General features: G+C 43.4%; 1 protein-coding gene across 2 annotated transcripts in view; it reads right to left on the bottom strand.

Moving 5' to 3' along the window:
* The window catches only part of FMNL3 (formin-like 3), a 55,885-nt gene extending 55,502 nt beyond the window's left edge, over nucleotides 1-383 (bottom strand). The window contains exon 1 of one of the 2 annotated variants that reach the window (XM_005877330.2): nucleotides 231-383. In XM_005877330.2, the coding sequence (XP_005877392.1) occupies nucleotides 231-284 (54 nt within the window). In that variant the 5' untranslated portion in view covers nucleotides 285-383. The remainder of the gene's footprint in view (nucleotides 1-230) is intronic. The other variant, XM_005877328.2, reaches the window with a different exon arrangement.
* Between the last annotated feature and the right edge of the window lie 15,015 nt (nucleotides 384-15,398).

Below are 15,398 nucleotides of genomic sequence, written 5' to 3'. Positions count from 1 at the left end.
CAGCCCGCCCTGGCGGCCCCGGTGCGCATCTAATCACTGCAGTTGCGGAGCGTGTGAGGTGTCGGCTGGGACCGTTGGAAATGGACCCTTTTCCACGAGGAGCTCACAAGGTATACAAATCAGTAAAATACAGGGCAACGTATGAAAAGGTAACTACAAGAGAAGTAGAAATAACTAGGGGGAGAGAGTACATCTGTCAGGAGTCATCATAAGGGAGATCATATCTGAACCTGACGCTGGAGGACGAGGAAGACGCTGACCGACAGAAACAGGTGGAAAGGCATTTAGGAGAGAACCGTAGCCCAGTTCAGAGGTCGATCTGGCTGGATGTGAAGCTGGAGGGGCAAGAAGAAGGCTGTTCTGGGCTAAGTCTGACGGTGGGTCATTCCCGATGATGGGATGGACATCTGTTTTTCCTGCCAGCCGGGCCTCCGTCCCTCTTCCTCCAGCGAGAGCGCTCCATTTCCTCTTAGGGAACCACCTCTTCCCCGTGCTCAGTCCATTAGAACGGAACTTCACCCTGACTCCGGCGGCCCCCATGACTCAGGCCTGGCCAGTCACGGGATTTTCTTCCTCTACCTTCAGAGATTGTTTTAGGAATTGACACTTGACCCACGCCCAGAATATGACTCATTTCTAAGGCTTTCACTGGAGCCATCAAGACAGAGGCACTCTCTTTCCAATGGGGTTGCTGGCTGGTTAGAAGGTAAATCTGGAGCTGCAGGTGGCCACCAGGCCACCACCCATCGCTCCTCAAGCCTGAGCATGAAGCCAATGCGGAGGAAAGCAAAGCTAAGAGGTGAAGACAAAGTCCTAGTCACATGCTGAGAATCCACATCAAACCATGAAGTTAACATCTGGACTTTTTATTCATTTATTCAAGAAGCACTTACTGAAAAGCTAATTATATGTCAAATACTGTTCTAGGCAGTGAAGATACATCTGTGAACAAAAAAAGGCATACATCGTGCCCTCTTGGAATTTACATTCTGGGTAGGAGGGAGGTGGACAATAAATAAGTAATAAAATATACAGATGCTAGTGATCAGTGTTAATAAAAATAAAACTGAAAGGGGATAGAGGTGGGAGGGGGTTGAAATTTTAAATAGGACCATCAGAGAAAGCCTCACTAATAAGAAAACATTTGCATAAAAATCTGAAGTGAAGGAGTAAGCCATGTGGCTACCTGGGAAAGAATGACCCAGATAGAGGGGATGGCTGAGGGTACACTGTCCTGGTGCAGGGGTCCTCAAACTACGGCCCGCGGGCCACATGCAAATACAAATATTGTATTTGTTCCCGTTTTGTTTTTTTACTTCAAAATAAGATATGTGCAGTGTGCATAGGAATTTGTTCATAGTTTTTTTTTTTAAACTATAGTCCGGCCCTCCAACGGTCCGAGGGACAGTGAACTGGCCCCCTGTTTAAAAAGTTTGAGGACCCCTGGCCTGGTGTGTTAGGAACAGCAAAGAGGCCAGTGTGGCTGGAGTGTAATGAGCAAGGAAAAGAGTAGAAACCAATGAAGTCAGAAAGGTAACCAGAAGCCAGATTGTGCAGGGCATTGTAGGATATTTTAAGGACTTTGGCTTTTCTCTAAGTAGGTTAGGTAGCCATTGGAGGATTTTAAGCAGAGAAGTCACATGCTCTAACTTACGTTTTAAGCAATCATTATGGCTCTTGCATTGAAAACAAACTGAATAGAGGCATGGGCAGGGATACCAGTTAGAAGACTATTAAAATGAGACAGGTGAAAGATGATGGTGGTTTGGAGCAGGATAGTAACTGTACAGGCAGAGAGAAATGCTCAGATTCCTTTTTTTAACCTCTAAATACTTCCGTATTTCTTAAAATTGAGAACATTCTCTACATAACCACAATGCAAATGTGTCAAAATCAGGAAATTACCATTGATAAAACACTATTATCCAACCCACAGACTTCATTCAGATTTCACCCATTGTCCTACTTGTCTTCTGTAGTAAGGATTTTTCAGGTCCAGGATCACCTGCTGCATTTCAGTGGTCATGTCTCTTCAGCCTTCCTTCATCTGTATCAGTCTTTTTTTTTTTTTACTTTAAAAAAATTAATCTTTTTATTTTGGTATAAATTGAGATTTACAGAAAAGATGCAAAGATACAGAGTCCCAGTATATCCTTCACCTGGCTTCCTTTAATAGTTACATCATACATTGTATATTTGTCAAAACTAATAAATGAATATTGGTGTATAAGTCTTAATCCTTCTTTCTTTGTTCTTCTCAACTTTGACACTTTGAAGAGAAAGAGCCAATTATTTTGTAGAATGTCCCTCAATTTGTATTCATCTGATACTTCATTAGATTCAGGTTATGCATAGGTAGCAGGAATACCCCAGAAGTGATGCTATTTCTTCTCATTGATCCTATCGGTTGACAGGCAATTGTGACTTGTTCCCATATTGATGATGTTAACTTTGATAACCAAGTCCTGGACATGTCTTCCGAAGTTCTTTACTTAGTTACTTTGTAATTAATGACAAACCTGTGGGGAGATTATCTGAAGCTATGTGAATATCCTGTTCCTTATAGTACATTGATGGCTTCTACCTGAATCAAATTATTACCATTGTCAAATAGTGGTGTGTTTTTCTTTAAAGAAGATCTCAGCGAGATGAAGGGGGTTGGGGAGGAGAGAGAGAGAGAGAGAGAGAGAGAGAGATGAGATAGAAACATCAATTGGTTGCCTCCCAAACATAACCCGACTGAGGATCAAACCCACAACCTGAGTATGTCCCCTGACTGGAAATTGAACCACCACCTTCTGGTGTACCAGATGACGCTCCAACCAATTGAGCCATACTGGTATCATTCCTTCTGCATTTATTAGTTAACACTTTACCATAGGGTCTTCCCTTCTCCCTTCCCTTCTCTTGTTTATTTATTTACTTCTTTTTTTATTGTTTTATTGCTTAATGTATTACAAAAAGTATTACATATGTCTCCTTATTTATTTACTTCTGTCAAAATGGATCCATGATTCTGATTTTATTCAATGGACTATAATCCATTGCTATCATTACTTATTTTGATGTTCAGATTGTCCTAGATTTGGCCAGTGGGAGCTCCTTCAAGCTGGCTTCTGTGCCTGTCATTCTTTGAGCACATTCTTACTTCTGGCACAACATGGTCTAGGGGGCTTACTCTCCCAGCCCTAGGCCTGAACGCAGTCATTTTACTAAGGACCCCTGTTAATGGGGAGTGATAATAGAACTCAAGATCTGGAAATGAGCTGTGCTCATTGCCACTAAGGTGTCATTGCTTATGTCCTGTCAGTGGACAGAGTGAGAAAAATAGCCATTTTATATCATTCTTGCCTTTCACCATTTTATATTTATAGCTCCTTTCTCTCACCATGAGAAGCCTGGATCCCCAAGAAGATCAGTATATTTATTCCTTTGCTCAATTCTACAGTGCACATAAATTTCCTTCAAAATTACTATTAACAATAAACCTACTGCCCTAGCTGGTTTGACTCAGTGGATAGAGTGTCAGCCTGCGGACTGAAGGGTCCCAGGTTCGATTCCGGTCAAGGGCACACGCCTGGGTTGTGGGCTCAATCCCCAGTAGGGGACATGCAGGAAGCAGCTGATCAATGATTCTCTCTCATCATTGATGTTTCTTTCTCTCTCCCTCTCCCTTTCTCTCTGAAATCAATAAAAATATATTTTTTAAAAAATATAATAAACCTACTAACCTATAAAGTCAAACTTAAGTTTTCATTGCACTTCTTTTGTCCTTTTATTTTCAGACTGAGGATAATGGAAGTACTATAGATAAAAGTTACTTGAGTTATTTCTTTTCCATTTTTCTTTTATTTCTAAGTATATTTTATTGATTTTTTACAGAGAGTTAGAAACATCAATGAGAGAGAAACATTGATCAGCTGCCTCCTGCACACCCCCTACTGGGGATGTGCCTGCAACCAAGGTACATGCCCTTGACCTGAATCGAACCTGGGACCCGTCAGTCCGCAGGCCGACACTCTATCCACTGAGCCAAACCGGTTAGGGCTCCATTTTTCTTTAATACAGTTGTTAATCATTTGATATATTGTTAAGTTTATTTATTTTTGTTTCCAAAATTGAAGTTAAAAAGAAAATCCTTTAAAAAAAAAAAAGAAAATCCTTGTTGATTTAACTTTTGGCATTTTATTGATGACATGTCTTGGTGTGGGCCTCTTTGGGCTCACTTTATGTGAGACTTTCTGAGCTTCTTACACCTGGATATCTATTGGGAAAGTGTTCAGTCATTATTTTGTTTGTTTTGTTTTGTTAATCCTCACCCAAAGGTATTTTTCCATTGATTTTTAAAGAGTGAAAGGGAGAGGAAGAGACAGAGAGAGGCATCGATGTGAGAGAGACACATCAATTGTTTGCCTCCTGTATGCACCCCAACCGGGGCTGGGGAACCTGCAACCAAGGTACATGCCCTTGACTGGAATCAAACCTCGGACCCTTCTGTCAGCGGGCCGACGATCTATCCACTGAGCCAAACCGGCTAGGGCTAGTCATTGTTTCTCTAAGTAGGTTTTCTGACCCTTTCTTTTTCCCTTTGCCTTCTGGGACCTCTATGATTCAAATGTTGGTACACTTGCTATTGTCCCAGAGGTCCCTTAAACTATCCTCATTTTTAAAAATTCTTTTTCTCTTTTTGCTGTTCTGATTGGGTGATTTCCACTTCTTTGTTTTCTAGCTTGCTGACTCCTTCTGCATCAACTGATCTGTTATTGATTTCCTTTAGTGTATGTGTTTGTTTGTTTAGGATATTATATTCTTCAGTTCTGATAGGGTTTTTTTTTTTTATCCTCACCCAAGGATATGTTTACTGATTTGAAATAGAGAGATGTGAGAGAAACATCAATCAGTTGTTCCTCTTACACACCCCAAACAGGGACTCCACCTGTAAGCTATGTATGTACCCTGACCAGGAATCAAACCCACCACCCTTTTATGGACTGAATGATGCTCTGCACACTGAGCTACACTGGCCAAGGCTGATAGGTTCTTCTTTATATTTCCTATCTCTTTGTTGAACTTCTCACTGAGCTTATCTATTCTTCCCCTAAGCTCATTGAGCAACCTTATAACCCGTGTTTTTAACTCTTTACCTTTTCATTTAGTTTAGTTTCTGGATTGTTGTCCTGGTCTTTTCTTTGGAAGATACTTCTCTGTCTCCTCATTTTGGCATCTCTCTGTGTTTGTTTCCATGAATTAAGCAAAACAACAACCTCTCCCTGCCTTGAAGAAGTGGCCTTGTGGCCCTAGCTGGTTTGGCTCAGTGGGTAGAGTGTCAGCCTGTGGACTGAAGGGTCCCAGGTTCAATTCTGGCCAAGGGCACGTGCCCAGGTTGTGGGCTCAGTTCCCAGTAGGGGGGATGCATCCCCAGTAGGGGTCATGCAGGAGGCAACCGATCAATGATTCTCTCTCATCATTGATGTTTTTCTCTCTCTCTCTCCCTCTCCCTTCCTCTATGAAATCAATAAAAATATTTTTTTTTTAAACAACACAAGTGGTCCTTGTGTAGGAGCTTCCCCTTTGTAGACTCTGGGTGCTAGGTGTCTTTGCAGGCAGGTTGGAACTGAAGCTGCAGCGGACACAGGCCGAGGGAAGTCCCAGGGGCAAGCCACACCGGGCCTGAAACCTACACTGGAGCAGTTGCAAGCTCCAGGGATTCCCCTGGGTAAGTCTGCCTGCAGCCCCAGGGACAAGCCACACCTGGGAAGGAGCTATAGCTAGGGTGGGATGGAGCCAAGGGGAATCCTAGGGACAAGTCACACCTGTGCTGCCTTACCAGGCTGGCTGGAAGCTGGAGCTGGTGCAGGCCGCAGGGAGACTCATGGACAAACCAGACTGGCCAGAGTGGTGAATGGAACAGGTGAGGGCCTCAGGGAGTCCAGGGGTCAAGCAGCGGACATGCTGTGAGCCTGGGTGAGAGGAGGAACTGAGATGGCCTTAGCCTGTGGCTAAAATGCCTGGATTGAGCTCCTGCCCTTGTGATCAAGGATGCGGGAGTTGCCTCCCAGCTGCAAGAGAGTCTCCACAGCTCTCCTCCTCCTTGGCAGATGCTCCAGGGTTAGTAAATGGATTTCCTTCCCATATAGACTAGGCGTCCTTTAAACCACTGTTTTTCCCTGTACCCCAGGGTGGACAAGTCTGTCTAGGCCCTTCAGTGATCCCTCCAGGCTACAAGGCTGAACATTGGGTTGGAGGGCCCTCAGTGTCTATCTCTGGCTCTCTTACCCTGTACCCCAGGGTGGACAAGTCTGTCTAGGCCCTTCAGTGATCCCTCCAGGCTACAAGGCTGAACATTGGGTTGCCTCAGCCTCAGTGTCTATCTCTGGCTCTCTTACCGTTTCTGTTCTCTCTCTCTCTCTCTCTCTCTCTCTCTCTCTCGTTTGTTGCACTGAAGCTGTTCAGTCAACCCTCAGTTCTTCAAGGGGACTTGCTCTGTCTATAGCTGTAAATTCAATGTGTTCATGGGAGGAGGTGCTCAGGGTCTTCCTAGGCCACTATCTTGGACTGGAAGCCCCGGACGTGGTCAAATTCTTGATCAATTTGAAAGTACAGCCAGTAGAATTGCTTGACAGTTTGAATGTGGAAGGCGAATAAAAGAAAACCCCCCAGAGCAACTGGGAGGTGGAGTTTTCATTAACTGAAATGAAGAAAGATTGTGCGAAGAGTAGATTTGATGAAGGAGAGATGGAAAGAGAAAATCAGGAACAGGTTTTTGGCCATGTTGAGTTTGATTTGCTGAGTGGACATCCAAGTAAAGGTAACCACTAGGTAATTGGATATGTATGAGACTGGAAATCTAGGCAATATCAATTTGGAAATCAGCATATTGATGCTTTTTAAAGCTGGTAAATTCTACTTTTTTGTAAGTCAGTCTGAATTGGGTTTCTATTGTTTACAACCAAAAAATGGAGTCCTTGTCTTTCTAGACCAGCAGTTCTCAACCTGTGAGTCGAGACCCCTTTGGGGGTCAAACGACCCTTTCACAGGGGTCACCTAAGACCATCGGAAAACACATATATAATTACATATTGTTTTTGTGATTAATCACTATGCTTTAATTATGTTCAATTTGTAACCATGAAAATACATCCTGCATATCAGATATTTACATTACGATTCATAACAGTAGCAAAATTACAGTTATGAAGTAGCAACGAAAATAATTTTATGGTTGGGGGTCACCACCACATGAGGAACTGTATTAAAGGGTCGTGGCATTAGGAAGGTTGAGAACCACTGTTCTAGACCATTTGAAACTCTCTCCCAAGAAGCTCAGCCTCTACCAATTAGTTGGACAAACCAGCCAACTCACATCTTAACTCCTTTTCCTATCACTCCACACACTTTCCCAGCTACTGTAGCAGCCTCTTCTAGGGCAGAGAAGTTATAACACAACTGAATACTTCTACTAGGCAAAAAATGTAAACTCATAAGGGGAAATAATTCATCGTTCATTTATTTTTTTATTTTATTTTATTTTAAAATATATTTTATTGATTTTTTACAGAGAGGAAAGGAGAGGGATAGAAAGGTAGAAACATCGAGGAGCGAGAAAAACATCGATCAGCTGCCTCCTGCACACCCCCTACTGGGGATGTGCCCGCAACCAAGGTACATGCCCTTGACCGGAATCGAACCCGGGACCCTTTGGTCCGCAGGCCAACGCTCTATCCACTGAGCCAAACCAGTCAGGGCCATCGTTCATTTATTATGGATGCTCAAGGAACATCTAGCAGAAAGGAGCGCTTTGGTAAGACAGTAAACGGCAGTGTATTCACCGTTGTGTGGTCTCTGGGTCCCAAATCTTTTGTTTTTCATTTTGTTTGACCACCAGATTTACATACTCTATTGTCTTCTGGAGTCTGCTAGATTACCTTTCATTGTTAACTCTCTGCTCACGTAACTTCAAAGCTTTCTTACTTTATATAGGATAACACCAAAACTTGACCTGGTATTCAATGGTCTGTATCAGTGGTTCTCAACCTTCCTAATGCCACGACCCTTTAATACAGTTCCTCATGTGGTGGTGACCCCCAACCATAAAATTATTTTCGTTGCTACTTCATAACTGTAATTTTGCTACTGTTATGAATCGTAATGTAAATATCTGATATGCAGGATGTATTTTCATGGTTACAAATTGAACATAATTAAAGCATAGTGATTAATCACAAAAACAATATGTAATTATATATGTGTTTTCCGATGGGCTTAGTGAAGTACGGTAGCAATCATCTCAGGTAGAAACTGTAGTTTAACTCTAACCCTGCTGTTTGGTTTCTGTACTTATTTGCTTGCTAAAATAATAGAAAAGTTATTTTGATTTTCTGAATTATATAAATCATCCCATTCAATTAAATACCCTATTTGTTGTAATGTGAATATCCCATTGGTTGTGGTCATACTGGTCTTAGAAAGCACATTCTTCTGTACCTGGGAAGGACAGCACAGTTATCCCAAGGTCAGAGAGCTCCAGATAACGTGTCCCTGTTGACTCAGTGGTCCCAAGACCCGAGGGCTCTAAATAATGTGTTCCTGTCAGTTCAGTGATCCGGAGACCCAAAACTATAATTTAGATAACATGCTTAAGTAAAACTGCTTCAGCTTCTGTAAACTGCTTTTTTTGCAAACCAGGTTCCTCATTCCAAACCTTGGGATGTAATCAATACCTTTGTGATCTTTGCCTATATAAATCTGGTGTTGGGGCTGGGGCGGGCACTATGAGATCTGGGACAGCGAAATGCCCCCTCATAGTCCCGGATTTGCAATAAATGTGACTCTTTAATTCGACTTCTTGAGGTGTCCTTGTATAATTTGCGGGGTACATTACAACATTAGGAGACCCCTGTGAAAGGGTCGTTCAACCCCTAAAGGGGTCGCGACCTACAGGTTGAGAACCGCTGGTTTATATCATCTCTAAACTTTAAGTGCCTCTTTAGTCTACTTTTCGTCTTACCTGGCTCAAATATTTCATAAACATTTTGCTTCAGCTGAAAAAGTCCATCTCCAAACATTAATTGTGCATTCTTATATTTTCAGCTTTGCTCCTAGGGGTAGACAGAATGAAGAATGGCTCTCCAAAGAGCCCTGGTACTAATCTCCAGAACCTGTGAAGATGCTATCTTACATGGCAAAAGGAACTTTGCAGATGTGATAGGAAGATCATCCTGGGTCAACCAATGGGTTCAATATAATCACAAGGGTTCTTTTAGGAGGGAGGCAGAAGGGTCAGAATGAGAGAAGGAGACATGACTACAGATGTAGAGGTGAGAGTAATGCAGGACCACAAGCCAAGGAATGCAGCATCCTCTAGAAACTGGAAAAGGCAAGGAAACAAATTCTCCCCTAGAGCTTCTAGAAGGAGCACAGCCCTGCTGACACTTTAATTTTAGCCTTATAAGACCTATGTTCAGGCCTCTAACCTATAGAGCTATAAAATAATAAGTCTGTGTTGTTTTAAACCACCAAGTTTGTGGTACTTTATTAGAGGAGCAATAGGAAATGAATACCCTTCTGCTGTGTCCCTGATCTGGATTTCTGTTTTCTTTAACACAGCCTATTCAAATCCCATCCAGGCTCCGTATAATCTAGGTTGTTGTTTTTTTTAAATATATATTTTTATTGATTTCAGAGAGGAAAGGAGAGGGAGAGAGAGATAGAAACATCAATAATGAGAGTGAACCATTGATCAGCTTCCTCCTGCACACCCTCTACTGGGGATCAAGCCCGAAACCTGGCACGTGCCCTTGGCCAGAATCGAACCTGGGACCCTTCAGTCTACAGGCTGACACTCTATCCACTGAGCCAAACCAGGTAGGGTACTATAATCTAGTTTTTAACAAAATGGAACAAACACTTATTGGATGCCTATCATGTGCAAAGCATCTGGCTAGATTATAGTAGATAAGGAATCCTATATAATAAAAGCATAGTATGCAACCGGGAGTTTGTCCAGGAGTTTGACCAGGGGGAAGGGCCAGCTGGGGGAAAGGAGGGAGTACTGGCCAGCAGCTGGCAGCCGCTAGGGACCCTACCAGTGCACGAATTTTGTGCACTGAGTCTCTAATGCAAGATATAAAGATGAATAAGAGATCCCCTAATTTTAAAAGAGCTTACAGTATGGAGCCAGGGGTACGGTAGAAAAATAAAGGAGGAGTATGGACCAAGTTTGAAGGCACCAGATTGGATCATATATATATATATATATAAAACCCTAATATGCAAATAGACTGAATGGTGGAACAACCAAACAACTGAACAACCAGTTGATATGACATGCGCTGACCACCAGGGGGCGCGCACGGAACATGGCGGGCATCTGCTGTGGCGGGGTGGTGAAGCAGGTGAGCGGGGGCGCTAGACCAAGGCGGGGGCCAGTTGCTATCATCAGGGTGAGTCTCTGGTGCTTACTGAAAATTCTTTGCTCCCATATGCTGTGGTCCTGCCCAGCGCTTGCACCTGCTGCCTGCGCTGGCCCCACTCACACCCGCTGCCAGCGCCTAGCGCCGGCCTTGTTCGTTCAGCACCATCAGCAGGTGTTGGTGGCTGCTGCCAGTCCCAATCACCCCTGAGGGCTTCTCTACCTCCCTCTGCTCCTGAGGGGCAATCAGGGCAGGAGTTGCTGCTTGCACCCGCTACTGACGCCAGCCCCACTCACACCCACTGCTGGCGCCAGCCCCAATTGCTCTGTGCCCTCAGCAGATGCGAGCAGGGCCCAGCACCACCAGTGCATGGGACCAGCTGTGGTGGGAGCAGAGCTGCTGGCAGACAGCAGACCAGGGGCCGCAGCAGGAGGGGCCGGGCAGGGGTGTGGAGGATGGGCCGAGACCCGCCCCTGTGCCCACCAGTGGCCCACAGTTCCTTTCAAGGTGCATGAATAGTGCACTGGGCCCCTAGTTGTGTTATATTTGTGGGTACCAGCTTTTAAAACCCATCCTGGAGTTCTCCCAGATTTAAATGATTATGATCTTATTTTTTTTATTTTTCATTTAGAACTTAGTTCAACAACATTTACTGAGTCTATTACATGCAAGACACTGTGCCAGGTACCATGGAGAATTCCCAGATACATAACTGGTGATTTCTCTGCTGCCGTTTATTGTTTAATTTTTTGTGTATGTCTTGTCTGGACTGTGGGATTTTTGTTTGTTTGTTTAATACATATGTACCCAGTACCTCCTTTGTTTCAGATACAAAGGAAGATTCAACGATGAATAGGTATCTTATTTTTCAGGTGCTCACAATTTAGTAGGAAAGACTCTCAAAATAATGTTTACAAAACAGTGTGATAAGTGTAACAGAGGTATGTACAAAGTGCTACTGAGAGAACTGAAGATGGAGCTGTAAAAATGAAGCTTCAGGAGGTTAGACAACACCTGAGCCAAGGCTGAAAGATGAATAGATGTGCCAGAGAAACAAGTGAGACAGTGAGAAGAGAAGGTGATAGAAGGAGGGGTGGTCAGGAAGGGGGAAAGGCATTTTGGGTAGGAGGAACAGCACAGGCCAAAATGGAGAATTGTGAAAGAGCATGGAATGCCTGAGCAACGGTAAGAATTTCAGTAAAGCTAAAGCATAGAGTGGTAGTGAAAGGACCACTAGAACAATGCTAGAAAGGCAGGTCAAATCAAGTTCAAGAGGAGCCTGGTGCTCAGCTGAGAAATTTGCCTTTTATGCAGTAAACTAGAGGCCCGGTGCATGAAATTCGTGCATGGGGGGGATGTCCCTCAGCCCAGCCTGCACCCTCTCTAATCTGGGACCCCTCGGGGGATGTCCGACTGCCGATTTAGGCCTGATCCCGTCGGGCCTAAACCGGCAGTTGGACATCCCTCTCACAATCCAGGACCGCTGGCTCCTAACCACTCGCCTGCCTGCCAGCCTGATCACCCCCCAATCGCTCCCCTGCCAGCCTAATTGACGCCTAACTGCTCCCCTGCCGGCCTCATCGCCCCTAATTGCCCTCCCCTGCCAGCCTGATTGCCCACAACTGCCCTCCCCTGCCATGACCTGCCTACTCCACCGGGACCTGCCTCCTCCACGAGAGGTGGCAGAGACGCCGGGACCAGCCTCTGCTGTGCGTGCAGCCATCTTGTGATGGCCATCTTGTGGTGACGTGAGGGCATGATGACCACCTAGGTCAGTGATGGCGAACCTATGACATGCATGTCAGAGGTGGCACGCGAACTCATTTTTTTGGTTGATTTTTCTTTGTTAAATGGCATTTAAATATATAACATAAACATCAAAAATATAAGTCTTTGTTTTACTATGGTTGCAAATATCAAAAAAGTTCTATATGTGACATGGCACCAGAGTTAAGTTAGGGTTTTTCAAAATGCTGACACGCCGAGCTCAAAAGGTTCGCCATCACTGACTTAGGCTATTATTAGCATAGATAGTTCTGTGTCCTACACAGTTTTTAACTAAACTCTTTGGAAAGATTCCTTTAGCACCACTTGAGAATACAGAGAGGTCTGCAGAGATGACATGGAGAAGATAAGGGCCTGAACCAAATCAGGCATGGAGGATAAAAAGAAGTAATGTTTGGGGAGAATGCCCCTGACCAGTGTTTCTCAGTGGTTAGAGCATCGGCCCATGCACCAAAGGGTTGCAGGTTTGATTCCTGGTCAAGGGCACATACCTGAGTTGCAACCAATGTGTCTTGCTCACATTGATGTCTCTCTCCCTTTCTCTCTCTCTCTCCCTCCCTCGGTCCCACTTTTCCTAAAAAGTAACGGGAAAAATTTCCTCTGGTAAGGATTAGCAACAACAACAAAAAGACAGAAAAGGTTGGGGAATGATTACATTAGTCTGCTAGAGCTGCCATAATAAAATACCACAGACTGGGTGTCTTAAACAACAGAAATTTATTTTCTCACCATCCTGGAGGCTAAAAGTCCAAGGTTAAGGTGCCATCAGGATTGGTTTCTGGTGAGACCCTCTTTTTGTGTCCTCACGTGTCCTTTCCTTTTTGCACAGCCTGAGAAAGAGGGCTCTAGTGTCTCTTCCTCTTTAAAAAAATTTTTTTATTGACTTCAGAGAGGAAGAGAGAGGGAGAGAGGGATAGAAACATCAATGATGAGAGAGAATCACCAATCTGCCTTTTGCACAACCCCCAGCGGACAAGTGCCCTAACCAGGAATCACACTGTGACCTCCTGGTTCATAGGTCTGCACTCAATTACTGAGCCACATCCATTGGGCTCTTCCTCTTCTTACAAGACCGTCAGTCCTATCAGATTATGGCTCCACATTATGACTTCCTTCGTCCTTAGTTACTTTCTTCAAGGCCCTATCACCAAATACAGTCACATTGAGTGTTAGGGCTTCAACACGTGAATCTGGGAAGGACACAATTCAGTCTATAACAGAAATATATACCTTAGAATCAACAAGACCTATTAGATAATAGTGACTAATATCTTTGTAGTACTTTATAATTCACAACTTTTTTTAAACATCTATTATCTGATTTGACCTTTACACTGTAGGAGGGAGGTATTATCTTTATCCTCATTATATAAATGAGTAAACAGACTAGAAGTTAAATAATATGTCCAAGTCTATATGCTAGTAAGTGCTAACCCTGACACTAAACCTAGCCTAGGCCTCATAATCCCATGCCCTTCTGACTCTCTTATGATAGGTGAGGGCATGAAGACTGAAAAGTTGATGCCAACTTGAGGATGCCTTACCTTTAGTCTCTAGGGAAGGCCAGAATCTCTCTTAGGTCAACTGCTGCCACCTCCTTATTCAAAACACTTTTAAACTTCTGCCTCACTTTCCCCCTGGAAGCTCCTACTTTATCCTTAGCCCCCCCTCCTCTAATGTCTTTAGAAACACACACCTGCTCCTTCCTTCACTTTCCTGAGAAGGTGTGGGGGAGAAATGGGAACACAGATATTTAAAAGTTTTGCTTAACAGATTATAGGTAGAATGATCATCCCCTTCCTCATTGCTGACTAATTCCTACTCATCCATTGAAAAAACAAACAAACAAAAAACAAAACAGCTCACAAGTCACCTCTTTCATGATTTCTCCAAATTTGATTGAGATCTTGTCTGTGAGCACACAGAGTCCCAACATACCATGATATCATCAGATTGTGTAAACGCCTTCAGGGCAAGTTGCTATTCCAAGTATCTAACAATAGGATTCACTTCATGTCTGTTATATGCTCATTAAACAAATAAATTATTTCATACATTGTCACATCCTTCCCACATGGTGAGAGACCTTTTATTCTTTATCATTCTTCCCAGATACAATCTCCTATCGTTCAGGGCTCAATGCAGGAAACAAAAACCCCTCCAAGAAGTTTAAGGATACAAGGACATAGAGGCTTACAAAGTAAATTGGAAAGTCTGGAGGGGCCCTCTGGGCTGAAATTCCAGAAATGACCTCCAGAACATGTGAAGAGTGCTCTGCCAGGGAAGCTGCTACCTCTGCCACAGTCAGGAGGGTGGGGCAGCTGGAAGTCTCCACTGATGACTGGGCTTAAGAGCAAGTAGCTACAACTCTGATCCAGGGATCTTGAAACTATGATCAGGACATTGCCGTGGCTACGCTCTGATGCAACCACCTCTCAATATTTGCAAAGCTAGAGACATCATTGGATCACTGCTGTAAACATATGTCACATCTCCATGACCTTGCTTGCCAGGAGGAATAGCTAAAGTAGTGTATAATGGTTTTTGTCTCACTTCTGCCTTCTAAATCTCATCCAAGTACATCTGACTGGCTGCAAGGTATTCTGAGAAATATAATCCTTAGCTTTCCAGCCTCTGCAGAATATGTGCTGAATGCTAATTAACCATATCTGCCACTCTGCATGTCTGAAATCTACCCAATGTCTTATCATCTGCAACTGGGTCTCTTCCTCCTTCCCCACCCTCTTGCTCAGTGCCCTGGTGGCTAGTTTAGTCTTTGGTCTTGTTCCCATTAGTCTAATTCTTCAGACTACAGTTTGCCCTTTTCTGTTACCTGGGTGAGGCAAATATCTTACCTATGATTCCACAGTTCTTTAAAAAAAACAAACTGATGTGTGGGACTTCATCAAAATTAAAAACTAATGCTCTTTGAAAGGCATTGTTAAGAGAACTAAAAACAAGACCAACTAGAAGAAAATATTGTAAATCATATATCTGACAAAGGACTTGTATCTAGACATGTAATAACTTTCAAAATCAATAATAAGAAAACAAGCAACCCAAAAACAAATGGGTAAAATAATTGAACAGAGTGTTCACCAATGAAGATAAAAGTATAATAAACACATGAAAAGATATTCAATGTCATTAGTCATTAGGGAATTGCAAATTAAGACCACAGTGAGATACCACTATACACTT

This window comes from Myotis brandtii, unplaced genomic scaffold (assembly GCF_000412655.1).
Source record: "Myotis brandtii unplaced genomic scaffold, ASM41265v1 scaffold517, whole genome shotgun sequence".
Taxonomy (NCBI): Eukaryota; Metazoa; Chordata; class Mammalia; order Chiroptera; family Vespertilionidae; genus Myotis; species Myotis brandtii.
The sequence above is the reverse complement of the archived record's forward strand: the minus strand, read 5'-3'. Positions and strand labels throughout refer to the sequence as shown.